The sequence below is a fragment of the Halichoerus grypus genome, chromosome 14 (assembly GCF_964656455.1).
Source record: "Halichoerus grypus chromosome 14, mHalGry1.hap1.1, whole genome shotgun sequence".
Taxonomy (NCBI): Eukaryota; Metazoa; Chordata; class Mammalia; order Carnivora; family Phocidae; genus Halichoerus; species Halichoerus grypus.
The window spans coordinates 67177056-67201602 of record NC_135725.1 but is presented as its reverse complement, the minus strand read 5'-3'; the positions used below and the strand labels follow the sequence as shown (position 1 = coordinate 67201602).

Genomic DNA, 24547 nt, shown 5'->3' with positions numbered 1-24547 from the left:
TGTATTACAACTCAATAGTCACACAGAGGAGACACTTTTAGGACCTTTTCAGCATATTTTACTCAGTTCTACTTTTATCATCTCCTATTTTTTCTTACATTTAAAGATTAGCTGGTATTTTACAAAAGTATTCAGAATTGTAGTTGGGGATGAAGTAGTATATAAAGCCCATTTCTCTTATTTCCCTAAGTGGTATTTCAGATATTTGGACTTGTAATTTTACTATTCTTTTTCCATTTCAATAGTTAAAGACTACCCACTATTTTTAATTAATTTGGCATTGTACTTAATACTGAGAACAGTGAGCCATAGTTCTGCCATTGGGAACATTTCAGAAGCTAACAAATGGTCATAACATAAAAGAAAATTTGCTGTAGTAGGTAAGGGTCAGGATAGCATAGAAGAGGGAGGAACTAACTCAAGGGAGTTATTGGAAGGCTTTACAGAAGATGTAACACTTGACCTATTTCTTCTGTCATTGCTAAGATTTCACTAGAGAAAGACAAATCTGACAATTCAGAGGAAATAGCATTTGCTATTGTTCTTAGATGAGAAAGAACATAAAAGAATTGGGTAACTGCAGTGAGTGGAGTACAGTATGTGCAAAGGGAATGGGGGCAGTATAGGTAGGAAACAAGAAGGTGAAATGTGTAGTTGGAAATGTAGGTTGGGGCCAAATGAGGTCTCGGTAAAATTAAAAAAAAAAAAACAAGCACAAACAAATATATCAAAAGTATTTCAAATAAAAGCTACTAAAATATATGTTTTATTTGTTAAATAGCTGTATGTGTTGGATTTTCTTGGAAAGGCTTAATTTCAGATATTTTATTTTTTGTTCCCATAAGTTTACTTGCATTTCTTAGACTACTTAGCCCTACCTTTTAATGAAATCATAGTTATTTTCCCAAAGTGATATAATTAGACTAAGTTCTGAGATTCTACATATGACCTTCTTTTGTTCTCTTTATATTGAAAACCCTTGTCTCAAAATATGTGAGCTTCTTTTTTTCCCCTAAGTGATGTGAGCTTCTTTTGTGCATGAATTCAAGGATATTAGTTTCTCATCATTTTCTCCATAACCAGTGTCTACTCATTAATTTTCCCATAGCCCCAAGCACTTCCTTATTTCTCAGGTTATAGATGATAGGACTGAGCATGGGGTTGACTACCCATAGAGAAGGGTAACCAGTTTGTCTGAAGTCAATGTCTTTGGACTTCAGCTTCATGTACATGAAGAGGACTGTCCCATAAGATATAGTCACCACTGTTATGCAGAAAAGGCCCTTTTTCTTCCTTCAGCTGAAGTAATTTTTGGTACAGTATAGATGATGAAAATATGGGAAACAGAAATTAGAAGGAATGGAGCAAATGAAAATATTACATGGCCCAACATTATTATACTATTTTTCAAGAAAACACTTGTTCAGGCCAGCCTTATTAAAGTTAGTATTTCACACAAAGTGATTAATGACATTTCTTCCACGAAGGAACACTCTTAATGAGAGTACATTTTGTGTCATTCCATTGAAAAAGCCTAATCTCCAGGAGACAGCTGCCATCTAAACACAAACTGCCTTGTTTATGATGATGGGCTGTTTCAGAGATTTGCTGATGACCATGTAGAAGCCATATGCTATCACTGCCAGGAGCACACACTCTGTGGACCCCATTACATGAAGAGATAGACATTTATATAATACAACCTGTGAATGAGAGGTTTTTTTTTTTTTTTTTTTATGGTAGCAAGTTTGCCAGCATAGAGGGGACAAAAGAGGATAAATACCAGATATCCACAATGAAAAGGCATGTAGAGGCAGGCTTCTAGGAGGGTTATGATGACCAAGGTGCTGTTCTCCGGGAGGAGTACCAGGTATAGCACTAACCAAATGACAAAAAGGAATTTTTTTCAGTTCCTTGGTACTCAGAATGTACTGAATTTCAGTTGTCCAATTGGTCCTTTCCATTTTCCTTTTTCATACCTGGAATAAGCCAGAAAAAGAAACAGCATATGAGTTAAATGGGTGGTCCCATATTATATAAAGTAAAAGATAAGTGGCGTAGGAGGTCCAACAACTATGTGAGCACCAGCTGGCATAGTGGTAACAGTAGTGAGAGCTCGTGGGATTCCTCTTCTGGCTCATAAAGCAGCTGACCCACATGGGTAACTTATTAAAAATGCAGGCTTCTGTGTTCTGTTTTCTGAGATTATAATGCACAAGTTCTGAGGCAGGGAAGAGTGATTTGCATTTTAACAAACATCTGCTATTTCTGATGCAATCAATCCATAAACTCCACTTTAAAAATCAATATTTTAGAGAGAGCATGCTTTATTTTTCTCAACAAAGATTTACTTATTTGATTTTACACTACGACATTCACTAACAATATTATTTGTTTAGAGTTTTATAGTTAACAAACATGTTCACACACATTACCTATTTTATTATCACTATAATTCGCTGAGGAAAATGAAATCCAGAGAGAAGAAATTTACATAAAATTGTGAGTAAATAAGCTGCTATTCAAGTCTGTTTTTTCTGATTTTAAATCTCATATATTTTTTAACTACACTTTATTGTCATCCAAAAATTCTGTAAGTAGCTAAAGGGTGGGAATCAGACACCTTTTTAAAAATAATGCTCTCCAGATGATTTTAGTATGCAAATAAGGAGGAAAGCCACTGATCTAGTGGTGTCTCACAAACTTTAGGACATATGTGAACCACCTGGGGAATCTTTGAAGAATATAGATTCTGATTCAGTTGGGTTGAAGTGGCTCCTGAGATCTACACTTACTAACATGTTACTGGGTGATGCCGATGCTGCTTTTCTACAGAACACACGAGTCACAAGTCCTCTTAGATCGACTCTCTCTAAAACCTTGGAGAACACCATTGTGCTTCAGTTGTGTGTACAACTGTAACTGGATAGTAGGCAGTGTGAAACTGAACATTCTGGTGAGGCTTGGCGGTGAGAGTTCTGTATAAAACAGTTTCATGTTCTTTAGATTGTAGATGTACAAGCAACTAAATTGCACATAGGCTGTCAATCTGAAAGTTATTTATCTTGCACTTGTTGAATTTGCAGTTAGGGCCCATATTTTTTTTAAAGAAAGAACTTTGGGTGAGCTAAAGCATCTGGGTTGTGTGCCAAAGAGCATGGAACTTCTTCAATTTGAAAAAAATATTAGAGAGTAAATTTTAGTAAATGACCTTCCTGTTTATAGTAAATGAATCACAGAATGTCCTTTTCAAAACAGCTCTGCATGTTTTTAACCAGAGTTGCAAAATATTTCCCTAGATAAATAAATTAATTGATCCAATGGATGAGTTACTACTTAGTATTTTCAAACAATGGCTGTGGAGATGGTATAGGATTTGCCTTGTGATTGTCATTTGACAGTAAGTTATGTTGCTCTCTAAGGAAACAATGATCATACCATGTAGTCAATTTAGAAGGAAGTTTACAATCCTATTGGCTATGGGAAAGAGGACCCTTATCCAATGTAAGCTGTACCAAACTATGCAGGTTTACAAAGAGAACATGAGGAGGTGGCTAGGCCAAGATACACTCCTGTTTAAGAATGAAATTTGAATTACTGCAGAAGCATTATCAACCTACTTTTAGTCTGCCAGTAAAACTCTGATAGAGGCTTTGAACAAGCGTTAGTAATCTGGAGTCTATACTGAAGCCGTTTTAGGGAAGATATGGATCCGATCAAATGCCATTTCTTCGCTTCTAAGTTCTTCAAAATGTTTATTCCTATTTGGAAATTATTTTCAGAAAATAATTATTTTATGCTGAGACTAAGGTGGTATATTTGTATTCTAACAGCCCCAAAATTGTTGCTGCCAAGAGATTTTCTTATAATCATTCCTACAGAAAGCCACTCATCTCTTTTGATGCCTTAAAAAAATAACAAATTGGGGTGCCTGGGTGGCTCAGTCGTTAAGCGTCTGCCTTTGGCTGGGGTCATGATCCCAGGGTCCTGGGATCGAGCCCCGCATTGGGCTCCTCGCTCTGCGGGAAGCCTGTTTCTCCCTCTCCCATTCCCCCTGCTTGTGTTCCCTCTCTTGCTGTATCTATCTCTGTCAAATGAATAAATAAAATCTTTAAAAAAAATAACAAATTGAGTGGAGGTAATTATATTTCTCTTGCAATGCTAGAGTAGCTCCTTTAAGAGGTAATTGATAGATTCCAAATATTCCATTCTTCAAAAGAGTACTGTCTTGAATACGTTTGTGTTTGAAATGCTTCCTGCATTTTTTATTACTTCTTTATAAGATGAGGCCCAGAATCTGTGTAAAGGAAAGAAAAAAAATTAAGATTACTGATAGTACCTGTAAATTTCTATTTATTGCCCATAGGATTTGGAATTTTAGATAATATTGCCATCATTGCCTGCTACCTTTTAAAAAAGTTTTTACTTAAATTCCAGTTAGTTAACATACAGTGTCATATTAGTTTCAGGTGTACAATATAGTGATTGAACACTTCCAAACAACACCCAGCACTCATCACAAGTGCACTCCTTAATCCTCATCACCAATTTAACTCCTTTCCCACCCACCTCCACTCTTGTAACCATCAGTTTCTTCTCTATAGTTAAGAGTTTGTTTCTTGGTTTACCTCTCTCTCTCTTTTTTTTACCCATCGTTCATTTGTTTTGTTTCCTAAATTCCACATATGAGTGAAATCATATGGCATTTGTCTTTGTCCAACTGACTTATTTCACTTAGCATAATACTCTCAAGCTCTATTCATGTTGTTGCAAATGGCAAGATTTCATTCTTTTGATGGCTTAGTAATGTTCCATTGTATATACAAACCACATCTTCTTTATCCATTCATCCATCAATGGACACTTGGGCTGTTTCCATAATTTGGCTATTGTAGACAATGCTGTTTTAAACATTGGGGTGCATGTATCCTTTTGAATTCGTATTTTTGTATTCTTTGGGTAAATACCTAGTAGTGCAATTGCTGGATCATAGGGTAGTTCTATTTTTAACATTATGAGGAATCTCCATACTGTTTTCCACATTGGCTGCAGCAGTTTGTATTCCCACCAACAGTGTAAGAGGGTTCCCCTTTCTCTGCATCCTTGCCAACACCTGTTGTTTCTTGTGTTTTTGATTTTAGCCATTTTGGCGTGAGGTGATATCTCATTGCAGTTTTGATTTGTATTTCCCTAACGATGAGTGATGTTGAGCATCTTTTCATGTGTCTGTTAGCCATCTGGATGTCTTCTTTGGAAAAATATCTATTTGTGTCTTCTGCCCATTTCTTAACTGGATTATTGGTGTTTTGGGTATTGAGTTTGATAAGTTCTTTGTATATTTTGGATACTAACCCTTTATCAGATATGTCATTTGCAAATATCTTCTTCCATTCCGTAGGTTGCCTTTTAGTTTTATTGATTGTTTCCTTCACTGTGCAGACGCTTTTTATTTTGATGTAGTCCCAATAGTTTATTTTTGCTTTTGTTTCCCTTGCCTCAGGAGACATATCTGGAAAGAAGTTGCTACAGCTGATGTCAAAGAGGTTTCTGCCTATGTTCTCCTCTAGGAATTTGATAGTTTCCTGTCTCACATTTAGGTCTTTCATCCATTTTGAATTTATTTTTGTGTAGGGTGTAAGAAAGTGGTCCAGTTTCATTCTTTTGCATGTTGCTGTCCAGTTTTCCCAACACCATTGGTTAAAGAGACTGTCTTTTTCCCATTTCATATTCTTTTCTGCTTTGAAAGATTGACCATATAGTTGTGGGTGCATTTCTGGGTTTTCTATTCTGTTCTATTGATCTTTGTATCTGTTTTTGTGCCAGTACCATGCTGCCTTGATTGTTATAGCTTTGTAATATAACTTGAAGTCTGGAACTGTGATGCCTCCAGCTTTGCTTTTCTTTTTCAAGGTTGATTTGGCTATTTGAGGTCTTTTGTGGTTCCATACAAATTTTGGGATTGTTTGTTCTAGCTCTGTGAAAAATGCTGTTGTTATTTTGATAGGGATTGTATTAAATTTGTAGATTGCTTTGGGTAGTATATACATTTTAACAATATTTGTTCTTCCAATTCATGAGCATGAATGTTTTTCCATTTCTTTGTGTCATCTTCAATTTCTTTCATCAGTGTTTTATAGTTTTCAGAATACAGGTCTTTTGCCTCTTTGGTTAGGTTTATTCCTAGGTATCTTACTGTTTTTGGTGCAATTGTAGATGGGATTGATTCCTTAAATTCTCTTTCTGCTGCTTCATTATTGGTGTATAGAAAATGCAACAGATTTCTGTACATTGATTTTGTATCCTGCGAGTTTACTGAATTTGTATATTAGTTTTAGTGGTTTCTTGGTGGAGTCTTTTCGTTTCTATATAGAATATCATGTCATCTGCAAGCAGTAGAAGTTTTCTTTCTTTCTTGCCAATTTGGATGCCTTTTATTTCTTTTTCATTTCTTTTCTTTTTCTTTTTTTTTTTTGTCTGATTCTGTGGCTGGAGCTTCCAGTCCTATGTTAAATAACAGTGGTGAGAGTGGACATCCTTGTCTTGTTCCTGACCATAGAGGAAAAACTCTCAGTTTTTCCCCATTTGAGGATGATATTAGCTGTGGGTTTTTCATGGCCTTTCTTATGTTGAAGTATGTTCCCTCTAAACCTACTTTGTTGAGGGTTTTTATCATGAATGGATGCTGTACTTTGTCAAATGCTTTTTCTGCATCTATTGAAATGATCATATGGTTCTATCCTTTCTTTTATTAATGTAATTATTTTGCAAATATTGAACTACCTTGCATCTCAGGAGTAAATCCCACTTGATTGTGGTGAACGATTTTTTAATGTATTGTTGGATTTGGTTTGCAAGCATTTTTATTGAGAATTTTTGAATCCATGTTCATCAGGGATATTGGCCTGTAGTTCTCTTTTTTTAGTGGAATGTTTATCTCATTTTTGTATCAGGGTAATCCTGGCCTCATAGAATGAATTTAGAAGTTTTCCTTCCTTTTCTATTTTTTTGGAATAGTTTAAGAAGAATAGGTATTACGTCTTCTTTAAATGTCTGGTACTATGATACCTGGGTGGCTCAATCAGTTAAGCATCCAACTCTTGATTTCGGCTCTGGTCATGATCTCAGGGTTGTGGGATTGAGCCCTGCATCAGGCACTGTGCTCAGTGGGGAGTCTGCTTGGGATTCTCCCTCTCCATCTCCTTCTACCTCTCCCTCTGCTCTCTCTCTCTAAAATAAATAAATAAAATCTTTTTTTTTTTTTTAATATTTACCTTCAGGTAGGCAACATACTGTACATCACTAGTTTTTGATGTAGTGTTCAATGATTCATTAGTTGTGTATAACACCCAGTACTCATCACAACGTGTGCCTTTCTTAATACCCATCACCTGGTTACCCCTTTCCCCCACCCCTTCTGTAACCCTCAGTTTGTTTCCTGGAGTCCAGAGCCTCTCATGGTTTGTCTCCCTCTCTGATTTCTTCCCATTCAGTTTTTCCTCCCTTCTCCTATGGCCCTCTGTACTATTCCTTACGTTCCACATATGAATGAAACCATGTGATAACTGTGTTTCTCTGCTTGACTTATTTCACTTAGCATAATCCTCTCCAGTTCCATCTATGTTGATGCAAATGGTAGGTATCCGTCCTTTCTGATGGCTGAGTAATATTCTATTGTATATTTGAACCACATCTTTATCCATTCATCTGTTGAAGGACATCTTCGCTCCAAATCTTAAAAAAATGGTAGAATTCTTGGGAGTTTTTTGATTACTGATTCAATTTCTATGCTGGTTATTAATCTGTTCAAGTTTTTTATTTCTTCTGTTTCAGTTTTGTAGTTTATATGTTTCTAGAAATTTATCCATTTCTCCCAGGTTGTCCAATTTATTGGCATATAGTTTTTCATAATATTCTCTTATAATTGTTTGTATTTCTGCAGTGTTGGTTGTTATTTCTCCTCTCTCATTTGTGATTTCATTTATTTGGATCCTTTCTCTTTTCTTTTTGATAAGTCTGGTTAGAGGTTTATCAATCTTACTAATTTTTTCAAAGAACCAGCACCTGGTTTCATTGTTCTGTTCTATTGTTTTTTGTTTGTTTGTTTGTTTGTTTGTTTCTATATCATTTATTTCTGCTCTAATATTTATTATTTCCTTCCTTCTGCTGGCTTTATTTTTGTTTGTTGTCCTTTTCCAGCTCCTTTAGGTGTAAGGTTAGGTTGTTTATTTGAGATTTTTCTTGTTTCTTGAAATAGGCCTGTATTACTATATACTTCCCTCTGAGGATGGCTTTTGCTGCATCTCAAAGGCTTGGGACTATTGTGTTTTCATTTTCATTTGTTTCCATGTTTGTTTGTTTGTTTTATTCTTTGATTTCTTGATTCACCCATTCATTGATTAGTAGCATGTTGTTTAACCTCCATGTATTTGTGGTCTTTTCAGTTTTTTTCTTGTGGTTGAGTTCTAGTTTCATAGCATTGTAGTCAGAAAAGGTACATGGTATGACTTCAGTTTTTTTTTTAATTTGTTGAGGCCTGTTTTGTGACCTAATATGTGATCTATTCTGGAGAATGTTCCATGTGCACTTGAAAGAATGTGTATTCTGCTATTTCAGGATGGAATGTTCTGAATATATCTGTTAAGTCCATCTGGTCCACTGTGTCATTCAAATCCATTGTTTCCTTGTTTATTTTCTGTTTGGATGATCTATCTATTGATGTAAATGGGGTGTTAAAGTTCCTACTATTATTGTGTTATTATCAATTAATTCCTTTGTGTTTGCTATTAATTGTTTTATATATTTGGGTGCTCCCATGTTGGGTGCATAAATATTTATAATTGTTATATATTCTTTTCGGATTATCCCCTTTATGACTATATAATGCCCTTTTTTTGTCTCCTTTTTCAGTCTTTGTCTTAAAGCCTAGTTTTTCCGATATATGTATTGCTACTCCAGCTTTCTTTTGACATATATTTCAGTGATAAATATTTCTCCACCCCCTCTCTTTCAATCTGCAAGTATCTGTAGATCTAAAATGAGTCTCTTGGCAGCATTATAGATGGATCTTGTTTTTTATCCATTTTGACACCCCATGTCTTTTGATGGATGTGTTTAGTCCATTTACTTTCAAAGTGATTATTGTTAGATATGGATTTATTGCCATTTTATTACTTGTTTTATCATTGTTTCTGGAGATTTTCTCTGATTCTTTCTTGCCTTTGTCACTTTTGGTCTCTCCTTTGTACTCAGAGTCTCCTTTAATGTTTCTTGCAGGGATGGTTTAGTGGTCATGAACTCCTTTAGTTTTTGTTTCGGAAACTCCAAATCTCCATCTGTTCTGAATAATAGCCTTGCTGGATAAAGCATTCTCTCCAGATGTTCTCCATTCAGCACTTTGAATATATCATGCCACTCTCTTCTGGCTTGCCAAGTTTCTGTTGAGAAATCTCCAGCTAGCTTTATGGGTTTTCCCTTGTAAGTTAAGGATTTCTTTTGTCTTGCTGCTTTTTTTCTTTATCAGTCTATTTTGCAAATTTAATTATAATATATCTTGGTATTGGCCTGCTTTTGTTGATTTTGATGGGAGTTTTCTGTGCCTCCTGAATCTGGATGTCTGTTTCCTTTCCCAGATTAGGGGAATTTTCTGTTGTTATTTCTTGAAATAACTTTCTGTCCCCTTTTCTCTCTCTTCTATTCTGAGACTCCTATAATATGAATTTTATTCCATTTGATGGGGTCACTAAGTTCCTTAAGTCTTTTCTCCTATTGCATAATTCTTCTTTCTCTCTTTCAGTTTTATTATATTCTGTTATTTTATTTCTATATCATTAATTCATTCTTCTCCTGCTTCTAGCTACCGTTCATTGCACCAAGCCTGCTTACAGTCTCATTGATTGCATTCTTCATCTCTGGTTGATTTTTTTTTTTAACTCTTTTATCTCTGTGGTAAGGGTCTCTCTGATGTCTTCTTTCCTCAAGCCCAGTGAGTATCCTTATGACTGTTGCTTTAAATTCCCCATCAGGCATGTTACTTATATCTGTTTTGCTTAGAACGCTGGCTGCAGCCTTATCTTGTTCTTTCATTTGGGAGAAATACCTCCACCTTGGCATTTTGCTTTTTTCTCTATGTTAGAAAAGCCAGTGATGTCTCCTTCTCCTGAAAGTAATGGCCTTATGAAGAACAGGTCATGTAGTGCCCAGGATCTGACACTTCAGGAAGTGTCTCCAGTGGGTGTTGCATGCACTCTACTGTTGTGTTTTGGCTGCTCTATCCTTCAGGCCAGTAATCTGCAGAAGTTATCCTTGCCTACTGTGGGTAGTGTTTGGCTCTTGGCTTGAATGTGGTGAGTTTTAACTAAGTGTGCTCTTGTCTGCTTGTGATATGAGACCTAACACCACCTCCACCAGAACTGAGGCCTTGCAGGACTCTCTAGTGGGGAGATGTGGTATAGGCAGGGGTTTGTGCTGGCCTTTTCGGGGAGAGGCCCACCGTGCTGGGACTGAAGCAAGTGACTTAGAAGGGCAGTCCTGCCAGAGGTCAGGGGGCTTGGTGTAAGTAAGTTAGGCAGCAGTGTCAGTGCTGCACTGCTTCCCGCATGTGGCTCTGTGTTTATGGTGAGGGGCAAGGGAGGTGCCAGCCAACTCCTTTGTTCCAAGAGAGGTGTTTCTGTGACTGCTGTATCTCAGGGACATGCTCCTAGAAGAGGAGCTAATAATCTCCCCACTGTGTGCCCCAGATGTTCTTCATATCATTGCTTCCATGCCATCTGCCCCTGGACTATTTGCCTGCTTTCTCTGCAGGAGCAGTGCAGTGCCATTAGGGCTCTAGCCCAGCCAAACCCACTGACCTTTAAAACTCTAGGCTTTAAGCCCCACTAGTTGCAAGAACTCACAAAATTCAGCCTCTCTAGTTTTCCCAGCTGATGGCTCTGGGGAAATGTTTTCTTTGTACATTTCCCTGTGTACTCCTCTTTCTCTCACCCTTCTCCATGACCAAGACTCCCACTCTTCTGCAGCACCCCTGATCCTTTTTCTCCTCTAAGCCACATCTTTGCACTTCCTACCTTCTTCAAGGTGTCCTCTTCTTTCCCTTTAGTTGTGGAGTTTTTTCTGTCAGTCTTCAGGTTGATTCTGGGGGTATTTAGGATGATTTGATAATTATCTAGTTGTGTTTATGGGAAGAGACAAGCCCAGGATCCTCCTGTTCCAGTGCCGTCTTCCTACCTGCTACGTTTTGAAGTAGTTTTTCATACTTGTCTATTTTGATGGAGGGGAATTATGAAATCATCATAGTACATCATTTGGTGGACTGTTTTACTACTATTGAATAATGTTTTTGAAGAATTTCTATTAATACAAAAATACTTATGTTGAAATGATAACATTAAAGAAAAACAAAAACTAGTCTTTAGCATTGTTTGCAAAGCCAAAACCTAACCAGGAAAACTTATGTGTGATAGATGCTGGAAAGATACATTTAAAAAATTAACCATGGTATTTTTTCCTAATTGTCCAAGTTTCTCAAATAAATATAGATACATATGGAAAACAGAAAATGTAATTTTAAAAATGGAAAAAATTGAGATAGGTGCCTAATTATGTTTGAAAGGTTAATTTATAGTAAAAAAATGTAAAATCTCAATTTAAATAATTTAAGCAATGTCTTTAGGTCTGGAGATTACACATTGAGGCTGAGTTGCACTGCATGCCCATTAGGATATTTTGTACATCCTAGGTGATGACAGAAAAGATAGTTATAGTTAAACAAATTTTTTTTTTGGTGGGGAGCTCTTTTTTTTTTTTTTAATTTTTTATTGTTATGTTAATCCCCATACATTACATCATTAGTTTTAGATATAGTGTTCCATCATTCATTGTTTGTGCATAACACCCAGTGCTCCATGCAGAACGTGCCCTCCTCAATATCCATCACCAGGCTAACCCATCCCCCCACCCCCCTCCCCTCTAGAACCCTCAGTTTGTTTTTCAGAGTCCATCGTCTCTCATGGTTCTTCTCCCCCTCCGATTTCCCCCCCTTCATTCTTCCCCTCCTGCTACATTCTTCTTCTTTTTTTCTTTCTTAACATATATTGCATTATTTGTTTCAGAGGTACAGATCTGAGATTCAACAGTCTTGCACAATTCACAGCGCTTACCAGAGCACATACCCTCCCCAGTGTCCATCACCCAGTCACCCCATCCCTCCCACCCCACCCCCCACTCCAGCAACCCTCAGTTTGTTTCCTGAGATTAAGAATTCCTCATATCAGTGAGGTCATATGATACATGTCTTTCTCTGTTTGACTTATTTCACTCAGCATAATACCCTCCAGTTCCATCCACGTCGTTGCAAATGGCAAGATCTCATTCCTTTTGATGGCTGCATAATATTCCATTGTATATATATATACCACTTCTTCTTTATCCATTCATCTGTCGATGGACATCTTGGCTCTTTCCACAGTTTGGCTATTGTGGACATTGCTGCTATAAACATCGGGGTGCACGTACCCTTTCGGATCCCTACTTTTGTATCTTTGGGGTAAATACCCAGTAGTGCAATTGCTGGATCATATGGTAGCTCTATTTTCAACTTTTTGAGGAACCTCCACACTGTTTTCCAGAGTGGCTGCACCAGCTTGCATTCCCACCAACAGTGTAGGAGGGTTCTTGGTGGGGAGCTCTTTAATGAGCCATTTGATTTTATAAAATTATGACCCATGTCCCAGCTTTAATGATAGGTTAAAAAATAGTAACTAAAACTTTTCTGTCAAAAAATGTAAAAGAATAATTTTATTTTCTTGTCACATTGTTCTGATATGACTTACTTAGGTGCTTCACTTAAGTAATGTTGGATATAGGATTTTGAGGATCCCTTATGATCTGAGAAGAAGGGAAAAAATGGGTAGAGAACTCTGTTCTTGAGAAGGAAGCTTAGTCACATGTTGACAGACCAGGACCTAAGAAGATGTACAGGAAGCTGGCTGCAGCTGTATGGTCAGATCAATGAACTTCAGAAACAATGATATTGGATATCCAGTTTTAACTTGTTTCTGTTCAGTGCTATGGTTTTTTCCTACTGTTCTTAGACCTGTAGTCAAAGTCTGTTTTACCTGGCTTAGTGGTTTCGTGGTAAACAAATTATATTCATTATTTGGGTGAAGCAGTTCAAGGAAAGGAGAACATACCCTTCAGAAGTAGAAGTTGGCTGAGAGTACCTAGTATTTTATACATATATTCATCATTACCTCCTAACTGTTTGTATTAGATAGGTGGTAATTTTATGTCAATTCACGTGGGTGATAAGTATATCTATTCCTTTAAAAAATATTTATTTATTTGAGAGAGTGAGAGAAAGTAAGACTGGTGTGTGTGCATGGGCACGCGCGAGCGCACACACACACACACACGGGGGTGGGGCTTGACCCCAGGACCTGAGCTGAAACTAAGAGATCATGACTTGAACTGTAACTAAGAGTCAGAGGCTCAATTGACTGAGCCACCCAGGTGCCCCTGTTTAGGTGAATTCTTTGGAGATGCTTACAGTATGGAGTGGGATTGAGCTACAAATTAGGTTATAAAGTTGCAATAAGAAAACTGAATAGCTCAATGGCTTCTAGGTTTTCATTGAATTGTTGCAAAATTTCTGAATTTGTTGTGGATATCAAAATGCCACTCATATTCACATAAGTACAAGTAAATTCTGATTTTCAGCTTCAATAATTTTTAGATTATTTTGTACAATAAAACACTTTTTCTCTTCACTCACTAATTAAATAAGAATTAAATGACTTAATATATATAAAATTCTTATAACAATGCCTGGAAATTTATAAGTTTTTACTCTTACTATTAATAACCAAGAGCTAATGTAGCTAAATGAGGTGTTTCTACTATATTATCAATAAGACATGGTAGGATGAACAAAGGTATGGACAAAGCCACTGGAATATATTTGGATTAAGGATTTCAGCAGTATATGATAATACAGAATGGGTTAAGACATATCCTGATTGGTTATTTGAAACACAGTATGGATCTAATATAATTAAGTCTGTAGGGGATTATTCTTGAAGTTTTCAAAAGTTTTGAACGTCTTTCCCCTGAAGCAATTTAAAGCTATGGCTTAGAAAAGTGCATAAGTCCCTTAGAGCAAGAAATATTTAAATTGCCTTCCTGAGCGCAGAGAAAATTCTTTAGAGAAATTCCTGGGTCTTCACAATAGGGCAATGTTTCCACCTGGGCTTGAAGGGCAAATGAAATCTTCCATGTTCTCAGATACTTATTTTTATCATACTTTTTAAAAAATATTTTATTTATTTATTTGACAGAGAGCGAGAGAGGGAACACAAGTAGGGCGTGTGGGAGAGGGAGAAGCAGGCTTCCCGCGGAGCAGGGAGCCCGATGTGGGGCTCAATCCCAGGACCCTGGGATCGTGACCTGAGCCAAGGCAGACGCTTAACGACTGAGCCACTCACGTGCCCCTTTATCTTACTTTTGAGCTAGCACAGCCAAAATACACTCCCTTTGTGATCAATCATATTTGGCTATAATGTATAGTTTTTAAAACAATTTTGCAATAGTACCCTTGCCATCAATGTTTTCCAGACAACAAGGCCTGTGACATTGTGGTCCTCAGTGGTAGTCCCTTCAGACATTCATTAACCTCATGGAAAATTTTGTACAATAGGCTGCAAATAGAAGATCAAGGTAAAACAATCTGCTGTGTGTTGCAACCTAGGTGATGAATCGATCTTCCATTTAGAGGTAATTGCTGAAAACATACGAATAAAACAAATCCAAGGGGATGTCAGTCCAGTGAACTGAGTTGAAATAGCCATGTGTATGGGGGATAGAATATTTTTTACTATAAAGAGTCTATATAGAATAGGAATAAAAAAATTCCAAGAGGATTTTCATTGATATAGTGAGAAAATAGAGACAAAATTTAAAACTATGACCAAAAGAATAATTTGAATATCCAAAAAAGATGGATATTTAGGTCTAGAATTTATTTTAGTGGGAATAAAAATTCGTTTAATCAGAATATAGTTTCTGGGTCCTTGGTTCAGTAGTCCCTACATATGTAATGATGTCATTTCCCACGGGTCCGGTGAGGTTGCTGTACAATAGGCAGCAGATTTGCACTCTTGATCCAGAATGTAAAGTAAGCTTGTGTTTCCAGTGTTCGGATTCTGTAACAATTTACCTCATAGCACCAATTCAGTTCTCTTTGGTTCTATTTAGCAGATGTTTGTCTAGTGCTAATCATGAACAGACAAACAGTCCCTGTCCTGGAGCCTTTCACTGGGCTGCTGTTTGGAAAACTTTTATTACTTGCTCTTGAATACATATTTTGATTTGTGTAAAAAGTAAATGAAGCAGAGAAAAGAGTTTTTAGCTAAAAGGGAAGAATTTTGATTTTCATTGTTATAAGAGTATTTGGAGAATTGTTTTGAGTACTTTTAATTTTTTGTTGTTGTTGGTAATGCATTCCTATGGTTAACTTGAGACATCATATTTGACACACACACACACTCATACACTCACACACACTCACACACACGCTCATTTAACTTTTATATGAATGAATTGAAATAGCCTTTCTTTAAACATGTCAACCGGAGTTTCTTGCTTTAAATGGTGCTGGCCTTTGCTATGGGGGCATAACACTCCTCATTACAATGTGAATAGAGTTTGATATAACATCCATCCGTGTCATGAAAATTTTCATCCATGTGATGAAAATTAGTAGGTTGACTTCTATTGTTTATAGAACCTTTTTGTAGAAACATTAACTCTAATGTACATCTGCATGTCAGTAAAAATCTCAGTTTCTTAAAAAAAATACATTTGCTTCAATAGACAAAGTGAACTTGCAGAGTGAATTTACTTCTTAGTCATCATTTACCAAGGAATTGGGATTTGGCTGGCTAGCATTAAAGAAGGTGAATATGGGACTCAGAATAAAAGAAGCATGCATCTTTAAGGTATAAAAGAATCTATAGAAGATGAAGTTGATTGAAATAAGGGCAAAAATAGGATGGAACAAGTACCCTAATAATAACCAAAGGCAAATATAAGTAGTTAGAAGCCAGTTAAAATAGGTCCAAAGGATTCAGACCTAAAATTCACACTAAGTTTCCTGAATAGGGAGAAATGTTCTACATGTCAGGTGTCTTTTTGTTTGAGTGAATTAGAGCCTTTTCAATGGATTCTGTGTCCACAAGAAAGGAAATTTGTATGTGTGTGTGGGAGGGGTGCTATTTATGAAGAAAAAGTAAAGGAAGGCCTGAGACTTTATGAGGCAAAGTCTTTGGATGGAAAACCTACTGTTTCTGATCCCTGAGTGATGGCAGTGAATATTTCCCTGAAGAATAACCCAAGGTGAGAGGTGTCAAAGAACTGCCCTTTTAGAAAATGTCTTTTTGGTCATAACACGGATGGATGTTATATCAATTGAACTTAAGCAGCAACTGGTTAAAGTGGCAATGAAAAGTTTTTTTGCATTAAGAAAATGAGAAGACAAGTCGCAGACTTGTAGACAATATATGTAAGTCATATATCCAAAATATTATTCATAGCCAGAATATATGAAGAACTCTCAAAACTCAACAAAAAGAAAATGAACAATCCAATTAAAATGGGCAAAATATATATATAATTATAAATATTATATATATATACATACACACACACACACATATATATATATATATATATATGGATGAAAAGCAGCTATAATTCCCATACATTTCTGGTAGGAATGCAAAAATGATACAGCTACTCTGGAATACTCGCAGTTTCTTATAAACTTAGATATGTGCGATTCTTTATCCACTATGCCACTCTGAAATTTACCCTAGAAAAATGAAAACTTATGTTTACACAAAAATGTGGGTATAAATTTTATAACAGCTTTATTCATAATTGCCATAAAACTGGAAACAACTCAAATGTCTTTCAGTAGGTGAATAAACAAACTCTAGTACATCCATACAGTGGCATGCTACTCAGCAATTACAACTTGGATGAATCTCAGAGGCTTTATGCTAAGAGAAAGAAGCCAGAGACCAATGGCTCATATGATTCCTTTTATGTGATATTCTGGAAAAGGTAAAATTATAGAATAAAAAGCATTTTAGTCTTTGCAAGATTTATGAGTAGACAAAAGGAAGGACGAAAAAGGGATAGCACAAGGCAGTGTTTAGGGTGATAGACAAGTTCTGTGTTCTGGTTATAGCTATAGTTACATGAATCTATACATGTTTCAAAATTCATAGAACTATACACTAAAAGAGACAAAATCAACTTTACTATGTATTTTACTGTATGATAATTATTACAATTTTGTTCTATCTCCCACCAAAAAAAGGATATTTGCATTGTAACAAGAAAACTTCAGTTAATTGGGTTTTACGGGAATTGTACTTGTTTTTTGGGCAATCAGGGCAGTCAGTAAATACTGGTTGGGTTTATTGCTGACCATTGTCCCTTCCAATTAACACACTTCTTTCCATGTTTTAATATGCAATGGGTTATTATTGAGTCTTCCTGACTAGGAGCCAGGCTGTCTTTACAAGTTAGCTAACCAAATCTCTGATATAATGCATTCCTTATTGCTTTTATAGTTCATAAGACATTTCAGATAATTAGGGACCACAAGCAAGCTTGAGTTTGGGCCGAGGCTTTGCGACATATTAATTATATGACTTTAGGCTTAAACTCTCTTTGGTTAACTTAGATAAATTTCTTATTTTTGAAATGATCATAAATGTGGGGTTTAAGTGAGGTGATGTGTGAAATCAGCCTCAAAAATTGCTGGCCCAGAATGGTGGATACGGTAGATTCTTCATACTTCACTTCCCTTGTTGATTATTTCACTTCTTTACCTTTTCTCTCTTCTTCCCCTTTATTTTCTTTCTTCCTTCTCATTGGGTCCATGGCAAATTTTTATATATGTGCATTGGTGAACTTGGATTTCCCAGAATAAATAAATTATTATGCTTAAAATTTTTTTTGAATTCTTACAGGTAAAGAGAAAGTGAAATGGAATGGGAAAATCAAACCATTCTGGTGGAATTCTTTTTAAAGGGGCTTTCTGGTTACCCAAGGCTTGAGCTACTCTTTTTTGTGCTAATCTTAGTAATGTATGTTGTCATCCTTCTGGGCAATGGCACCCTTATTTTAATCAGCATCTTGGACTCCCACCTTTACACCCCTATGTACTTCTTCATGGGGAACCTCTCCTTCTTGGACATCTGCTACACCACCACCTCCATTCCCTCCACACTGGTGAGCTTCCTCTCAGAAAGAAAGACCATCTCCTTCTCTGGCTGTGCAGTGCGGATGTTCCTTGGCTTGGCCATGGGGACAACAGAGTGTGTGCTCTTGGGCATGATGGCCTTTGACCGATACGTGGCCATCTGCAACCCCCTAAGATATCCTGTCATCATGAGCAAGGATTCCTTTGTGCCTATGGCAGCTGGGTCCTGGATCATAGGAGTCATCAACTCTGCAGTACAAACTGTATTTGTGGTACAATTGCCTTTCTGTAGGAATAACGTCATCAATCATTTCTCCTGTGAAATTCTGGCTGTCATGAAACTGGCCTGTGCTGACATCTCAGGCAATGAGTTCATCATGCTTGTGGCCACAACATTGTTTATATTGACACCACTGTTATTAATCATTATCTCTTATATATTAATCATTGTCAGCATCCTCAAAATTCACTCTTCTGAGGGGAGAAGCAAAGTCTCCGCCTGCTCAGCCCACCTGACTGTGGTGATAATATTCTATGGAACCATTCTCTTCATGTACATGAAGCCCAAGTCTAAAGAGACACTTAATTCAGATGACTTGGATGCTACTGACAAACTTATATCTATGTTCTATGGGGTTATTACTCCTATGATGACTCCTTTAATCTACAGTCTTAGGAACAAGGATGTGAAGGAGGCAGTTAAACACCTACTGAGAAGAAATATGTTTAACAAGTAAATGGGAAAGGGACAGGTAATTTTTATAATCACAATGTGGAAATCAATTAGAGAAACCAAAGAGCCAAATAGGTTCTTGCTACTGTGTCAAATTCATCTCTCAAAGCTCTCAAGCTCTAAAATTTTTTTGGTGCAGTCATAATGAAAATAAGTAAATAAATGTGTATGTTTTAGGAGTCAATGATTGTAGTTTGTTCTTGTTCTTGTTGAAGAGCTTGATTGTGAGGGCAAGTAGAGGGGTTGTATAATAATGAGAGAGATTTCCAGACAGGAAAAAGTTAACGCTTGTATTAAAACCTTTAAAATGTGTTTTTGTTGTTGTTTTTTTTTTATTGTGTTATGTTAATCACCATACATTACATCATTAGTTTTTGATGTAGTGTTCCATGATTCATTGTTTGCATATAACATGTTTTTTTTTATAAGATTATTTCCAAAACCAATTTCATACTTTCTTTATAAGGCAAAATGAAAACTGGTTTCAGATTTTTAAAACTCAGTTAAAATTATGAATTTACAGTACTGTAATTACTAGAAGAGTCTGATTTACTTGGGGTCTATTCAAATATGTAATGCTGATTCTCCTCTGTCTATGTAGCTGTATAATATTAAACTTTTTGGTTCTAGAATAGTATTATTTTTTTAGAACTTTTTGTTCACCTCCACCTATGAGGCATTAAATTATTATTCTTTATTACTTTCAACATATCTACTTTGACAGCTTTTTTTCCCAAAGATCTTCTGACACATGGGAATCTAACTGCTTTGGACTTGGAACCTAATACCTGATTTTTAAAGCCATTTGAAAATTAAAAGCAAAAAAAAAAAAAAAAAAAAAGGCAAATAACTTCTGAGTGAACTATCCATGGATTAAAGTAGAGCTATATCTTTTCCTTTGTCCCATTGGCTCTCTAACCATGAAGTATGTTGCTGATCCAAAAGGAATTCTGTTATTAGGGAATGGTGGGTCTACCTTTAGATGGTTTTTGTGTTTGATTTTTATCTGGGATTTATATTTCTTTATTCTGTTATGGTAACCTTCAGCTTTAAAAAATATTTACTTTTTATCATTTTGTTTTTTCCTGATTTGAATTGCACACTTTAAATATTCATGTTAGATTTTAATGTTGGGTATTACATCTTTTTTTTTCTTTCCTGCTATTGTATTATCCTCAGAATTTTTTTATTTAAAAATTTAAGTAATTTAGCTTATGTTTCTTTTACAGTTTCAGAACACTTTAAGGTTTTAAGTTACTTGGTTTTATTCATTTGTTTAATTGCTTTAGTTTTTAAATGCTGGTTAAAACCCCACATTATTTAATTAATTTTTATTTAAAAATTTTATTTAAAATATTCTTGGTTTTCTATTCTATCCTTTAAATTTTTTAAAATTTTGTGTTTACTTTTAATTATAAGGTAGAGATTTATTTTCCCCCTATAGTTCAGAAAGAGGCAACAATGAAAGAGAAATGACTCCTTTATTTCATTGTCACGCTACTTCTATCTCTGTCTCCTTGAATCTTTTTTTTTTTTTTAAGATTTTATTAATTTATTTGTCAGAAAGAAAGAGACAGAGACAGAGAGCACAAGCAGGGGGAACAGCAGGCAGAGGGAGAAGCAGGTTCCCCACTGAGCAAGGAGCCTGATGCAGGACTCAATCCCAGGACCCTGGGATCACAACCTGAGCCGAAGGCAGACGCTTAACCAACTGAGCCACCCAGGCGTCCCTCTCCTTGAATCTTTTAGTTCTCTTCCTAATTATTTTCTGAGAATATTTCCCAGGATATTTGAGAGAACCACAAGTTCTAGATCCTTCCTACACCCTATATCTGACTAACTAAAAATAACAAAAAGACCTAAGACTTAAGTGACTTCTTGGAATGGTGTACTTCTTGAAACTATATGGGGGATAAAATGTTTTCAATTTCTCCAGTACATAGAGCCAACAACATTTGTCTCAAACCAGAAGCTGTCAGCATTCCCGAGGAGGTCATGAAAGATTTGATTGACAAACCACAGTAGAGGTTTTATATAACAGGTTCACAGCCTGATACACTTCAAATATATTTATTCCCAAGGTGGAGTTCTTTGGAATTTCTTTCCAGAAAGGTCATATATATTACTTTTTGTGTCACTCCTTTGCATTACTTTCTTTCATCATGATGGTCAATGAGAAGCTGGCTAGAACCCAGTTTATCCAAATAAGACTTTAAAAAATGGGATAAGAGATTTTTAAAAATGGGGTCAGAGTTGTTTCACTGATTCATGGTTGGATTGTTGGATTTAGAGCTGGTCATTCTGTAGCTGCCCAGAAAGTGGAACCACCATATTACAGATTGGCTCTTCTTTGAAAAATATTTAGGGAAAAGAGAGACTAGCAATTTTTGAACTTTAGTTGACTTTCTTAGGAGAGAATAATGTGCCATTCAGAGGGAGATAGAATAGCTGAAAGGTGACTGAATGAGAGTTTTTAGAGACTACTGGTTGTGGCTGATCTCTTGTTCCACACCACTATTTTGGCTTCAGGGCCAGTTATTTCTGCCTATTCTTTGCTGTCATCAATGTTGATGCAGTTCTTGGTCCAGTATGTTTTATCCCACACATGGATATACATTCCCTTCATTCCCTGAACTGTAGCTAGTTCTGGGCTTCTATTTACTAACTGAAAGTTTGAGGAAGATATAAGGGAATGACAATGTAGAAAAGGAAGAAAGAAAAACCTTAATTAGACTTCAGATCTCACTGTTCCTAATCTCCACCATGAGCTTTCATAAAGATTCCTATCATCCAACTCCTTCCTTAGTCCCTAGTCTCCTGTTATATTAATAGGGTTCACTGTGTCTCAGATTAGAATTATATCTTAAATTTATCATCACTCTGAGTCCCAGAGAAGCATGATATCTGGCCAGAGATTGTTTCTGCAGCCTGACTCCATGAATTTAGGTCTGGGCATTGAAAGACATTAAATTTGGACCAAAACTTAAGTAGTTGCTGTCAGCCAGGGCACAAACAGAGCATAATGCTCCCCCTCCTTTTTTTTTTTGTGAAACATCTTGTGTCTTTGTAACATGATGGCCCTAACAGAACCAATCTTGGAATGATGACCAGGTATCTCTATTTGCTCAGAACTAGTCTAGTTAACACCAGTTTCCCTGGTGTAATTAGTAATAGTTCTCCTTTCATTGTCAAATGGCCTAGCTTGGATGACCTAATATATGAACACCCTAAAAGTGGGCCTATTAGAAGCAGCAGGAGCATCAGATTCCAGGGAAGTGATAGGAATAGCAGATCATAACATTGTAATGGCTGTGTCCTGAGGTAGACAGAGTGAACACATACGAGGACATGGGAGATACTCCCAAGGACTCTTCAAATTAAACGGGCGGTTCTTTCATCAAATTTGGAGATACTCCATTAGATTTCAGTTGTCACTGAAAAATTGCTTAATATCCACCCATAATAATAACTTTATTTGGATCTGTGGACTTCCTTTCAGATAATAATTCACTAGAAAGATTGTTATTTCTGGTAGCTCCTTGTTAGGATAATAAAACTGTATTGTGTGTTTATAAAAAATGTTTTTCCTTTTCATTTTATTATGGAGGGACTGGCAACTAATTCATCTAAGATGATATGTGATCATTGTATAACAAAAGAATGAGGGTCCAAAACAAAGCAACTCTGTTTTCCCACTGGAACGTTAGCTTTTTCATCAGAAGATCACTCTTACTGGCTTTGCCTCTTATGAGGTGAGGAATGTGTGGGAAATCTAAACCTTGTAAACTTTGGCCTGTTACTCATCATTAAATATTAAAATATAATGGAGTGGGGCACCTGGGTGGCTCAGTCGTTAAGCGTCTGCCTTCGGCTCAGGTCATGATCCCAGGGTCCTGGGATCGAGCCCCACATCGGGCTCCCTGCTCCGCAGGAAGCCTGCTTCTCCCTCTTCCACTCCCCCGCTTGTGTTCCCTCTCTTGCTGTCTTGCTCTCTGTCAAAAAATAAATAAAAATTAAAAAAATATATATAATGGAATAATACCTACAGGAAAATAGGAAAAATTTCAAATACTTCCCTATTCACCACATTGCTAAAGATTCAACAGTTCTCTTAAGATAAAGTTGCCTGATGGTCATACATTTACACGTGGATATTCATTTGTTATATCTATTTGTACCTCTCATTACTTAGAGACATTTCTTTTTTAAGACTTTATTTATTTATTTGACAGAGAGAGAGAAAGAGCACAAACAGGGGGAGTGGCAGTCGAGGGAGAGGGAGAGGAAGAAGCAGTCTCCCTGCCGAGCGAGGAGCCCTGCTCAACCCCAGGTTCCCAGATCATGACCCAAGCCAAAGGCAGATGCTTAACCTACTGAGCCACCCGGGAACCCCTACAGACATTTTTTAATAAGACATCCTTGATATTCTTCTTGCTGATGGCCTTTAAGTCCATTAGAGGTTTTCCTATTATTTTAAAGGATAAATAATTTGGAATCTCCAAAAATGAGATGTCATTTGTGATTCCATAAATTCTGAGGTAGCTTGAAAATGTCAAGGTATGTTTGCCATGACCCTGAAAAGACTGACATTAAAAGCCATACTTTCTACTCTCCATTAGATTGGGGAAAATGAATTTCTGGGATTTTTATAAGCCAGGGAAAATGTACTTATTTAATATAATCTTGAGTTATCACATCCATGAAATATCTTGACTTCAGAAGGGTAAGAAGTTTCTCAAGTTTCTATGAATGGGCTATTAATTGTCTTTTTTAGGTTACCTTGAGACTCGGGGAAACCATGTCCTGCACATGAAATGAATGCTGAGGGAAGATCAACTAAAGCTACAAGTAAACAAATTTTTTTTTCTAGCCAAATTTCTGCATGTGTCAAAAAAGAGGATTACTCTGGACAGATGTAGATTTGTGTCTATAGCTTGCTTGATACTCATAAAAAATATTGGTCTGAAACATAAATATGTCAAGCATTTAGTTGCTTTGCAATTGCGAATTGCAATGGCAAATTGCCATTGCAAATTGCCATTGCAATTTTGGTAGAATGTTTAATAAATTAGTATTCATACTTATTGAGGAGTATAGGTGTGTTCGTTTTTAGATGTTTGGATTCTGTTAGAAGGCATGCCAGCCTATCATTAACAACACTGTCTCAACTAGTGCAGATCAGAGCAGTTTCTCATCTTTTCTGGAAATAGCTTTATCCTCAGGTATATTTTTTTCACCTTAAGTTTTTGAATAAGCACTATGATATGTGAAGGCCCCTTAACTGGACCCCAGGCAGAAAGTATCTTGGGATATAAAATCATCAGGACAATTGACCTTGGTCTGAGCTAAAACATGTGAAGCTTTCTACTGAGGTCCTGCATCTCCATCACCTGGACACAAGTAATTCTGTCTCAGAATCTGCTCATATTGCAGATCTATTGGCTAGATAAGATCTACCCAGATACTCTATTAAAATGATATTTTCCACAATTTACTTTGAAATTTGTTAATTTGCTTTACATTTATTAGACATCAGAGAGTGACAGATA

General features: G+C 36.4%; 1 protein-coding gene and 1 pseudogene across 2 annotated transcripts; one reads left to right on the top strand and one right to left on the bottom strand.

The window, feature by feature from the left end:
- Window positions 1-1064: 1064 nt before the first annotated feature.
- Window positions 1065-17488, bottom strand: LOC144380130 (olfactory receptor 2K2-like; annotated as a pseudogene).
- A 560-nt stretch (window positions 17489-18048) lies between these two features.
- LOC118547791 (olfactory receptor 13C2) lies at window positions 18049-22774 on the top strand. Of its 2 annotated transcripts, XM_078062309.1 has the most exons (2): window positions 18049-18989; window positions 22756-22774. In XM_078062309.1, exons 1-2 carry the CDS (start codon window positions 18049-18051, stop codon window positions 22772-22774), a joined length of 960 nt encoding a protein of 319 aa, XP_077918435.1. The 2 variants fall into 2 exon arrangements, with proteins under 2 accessions (XP_077918435.1, XP_035967342.1); XM_036111449.2 differs by lacking the exon at window positions 22756-22774 and having other exon boundaries at window positions 18049-19002.
- Window positions 22775-24547: the final 1773 nt, after the last annotated feature.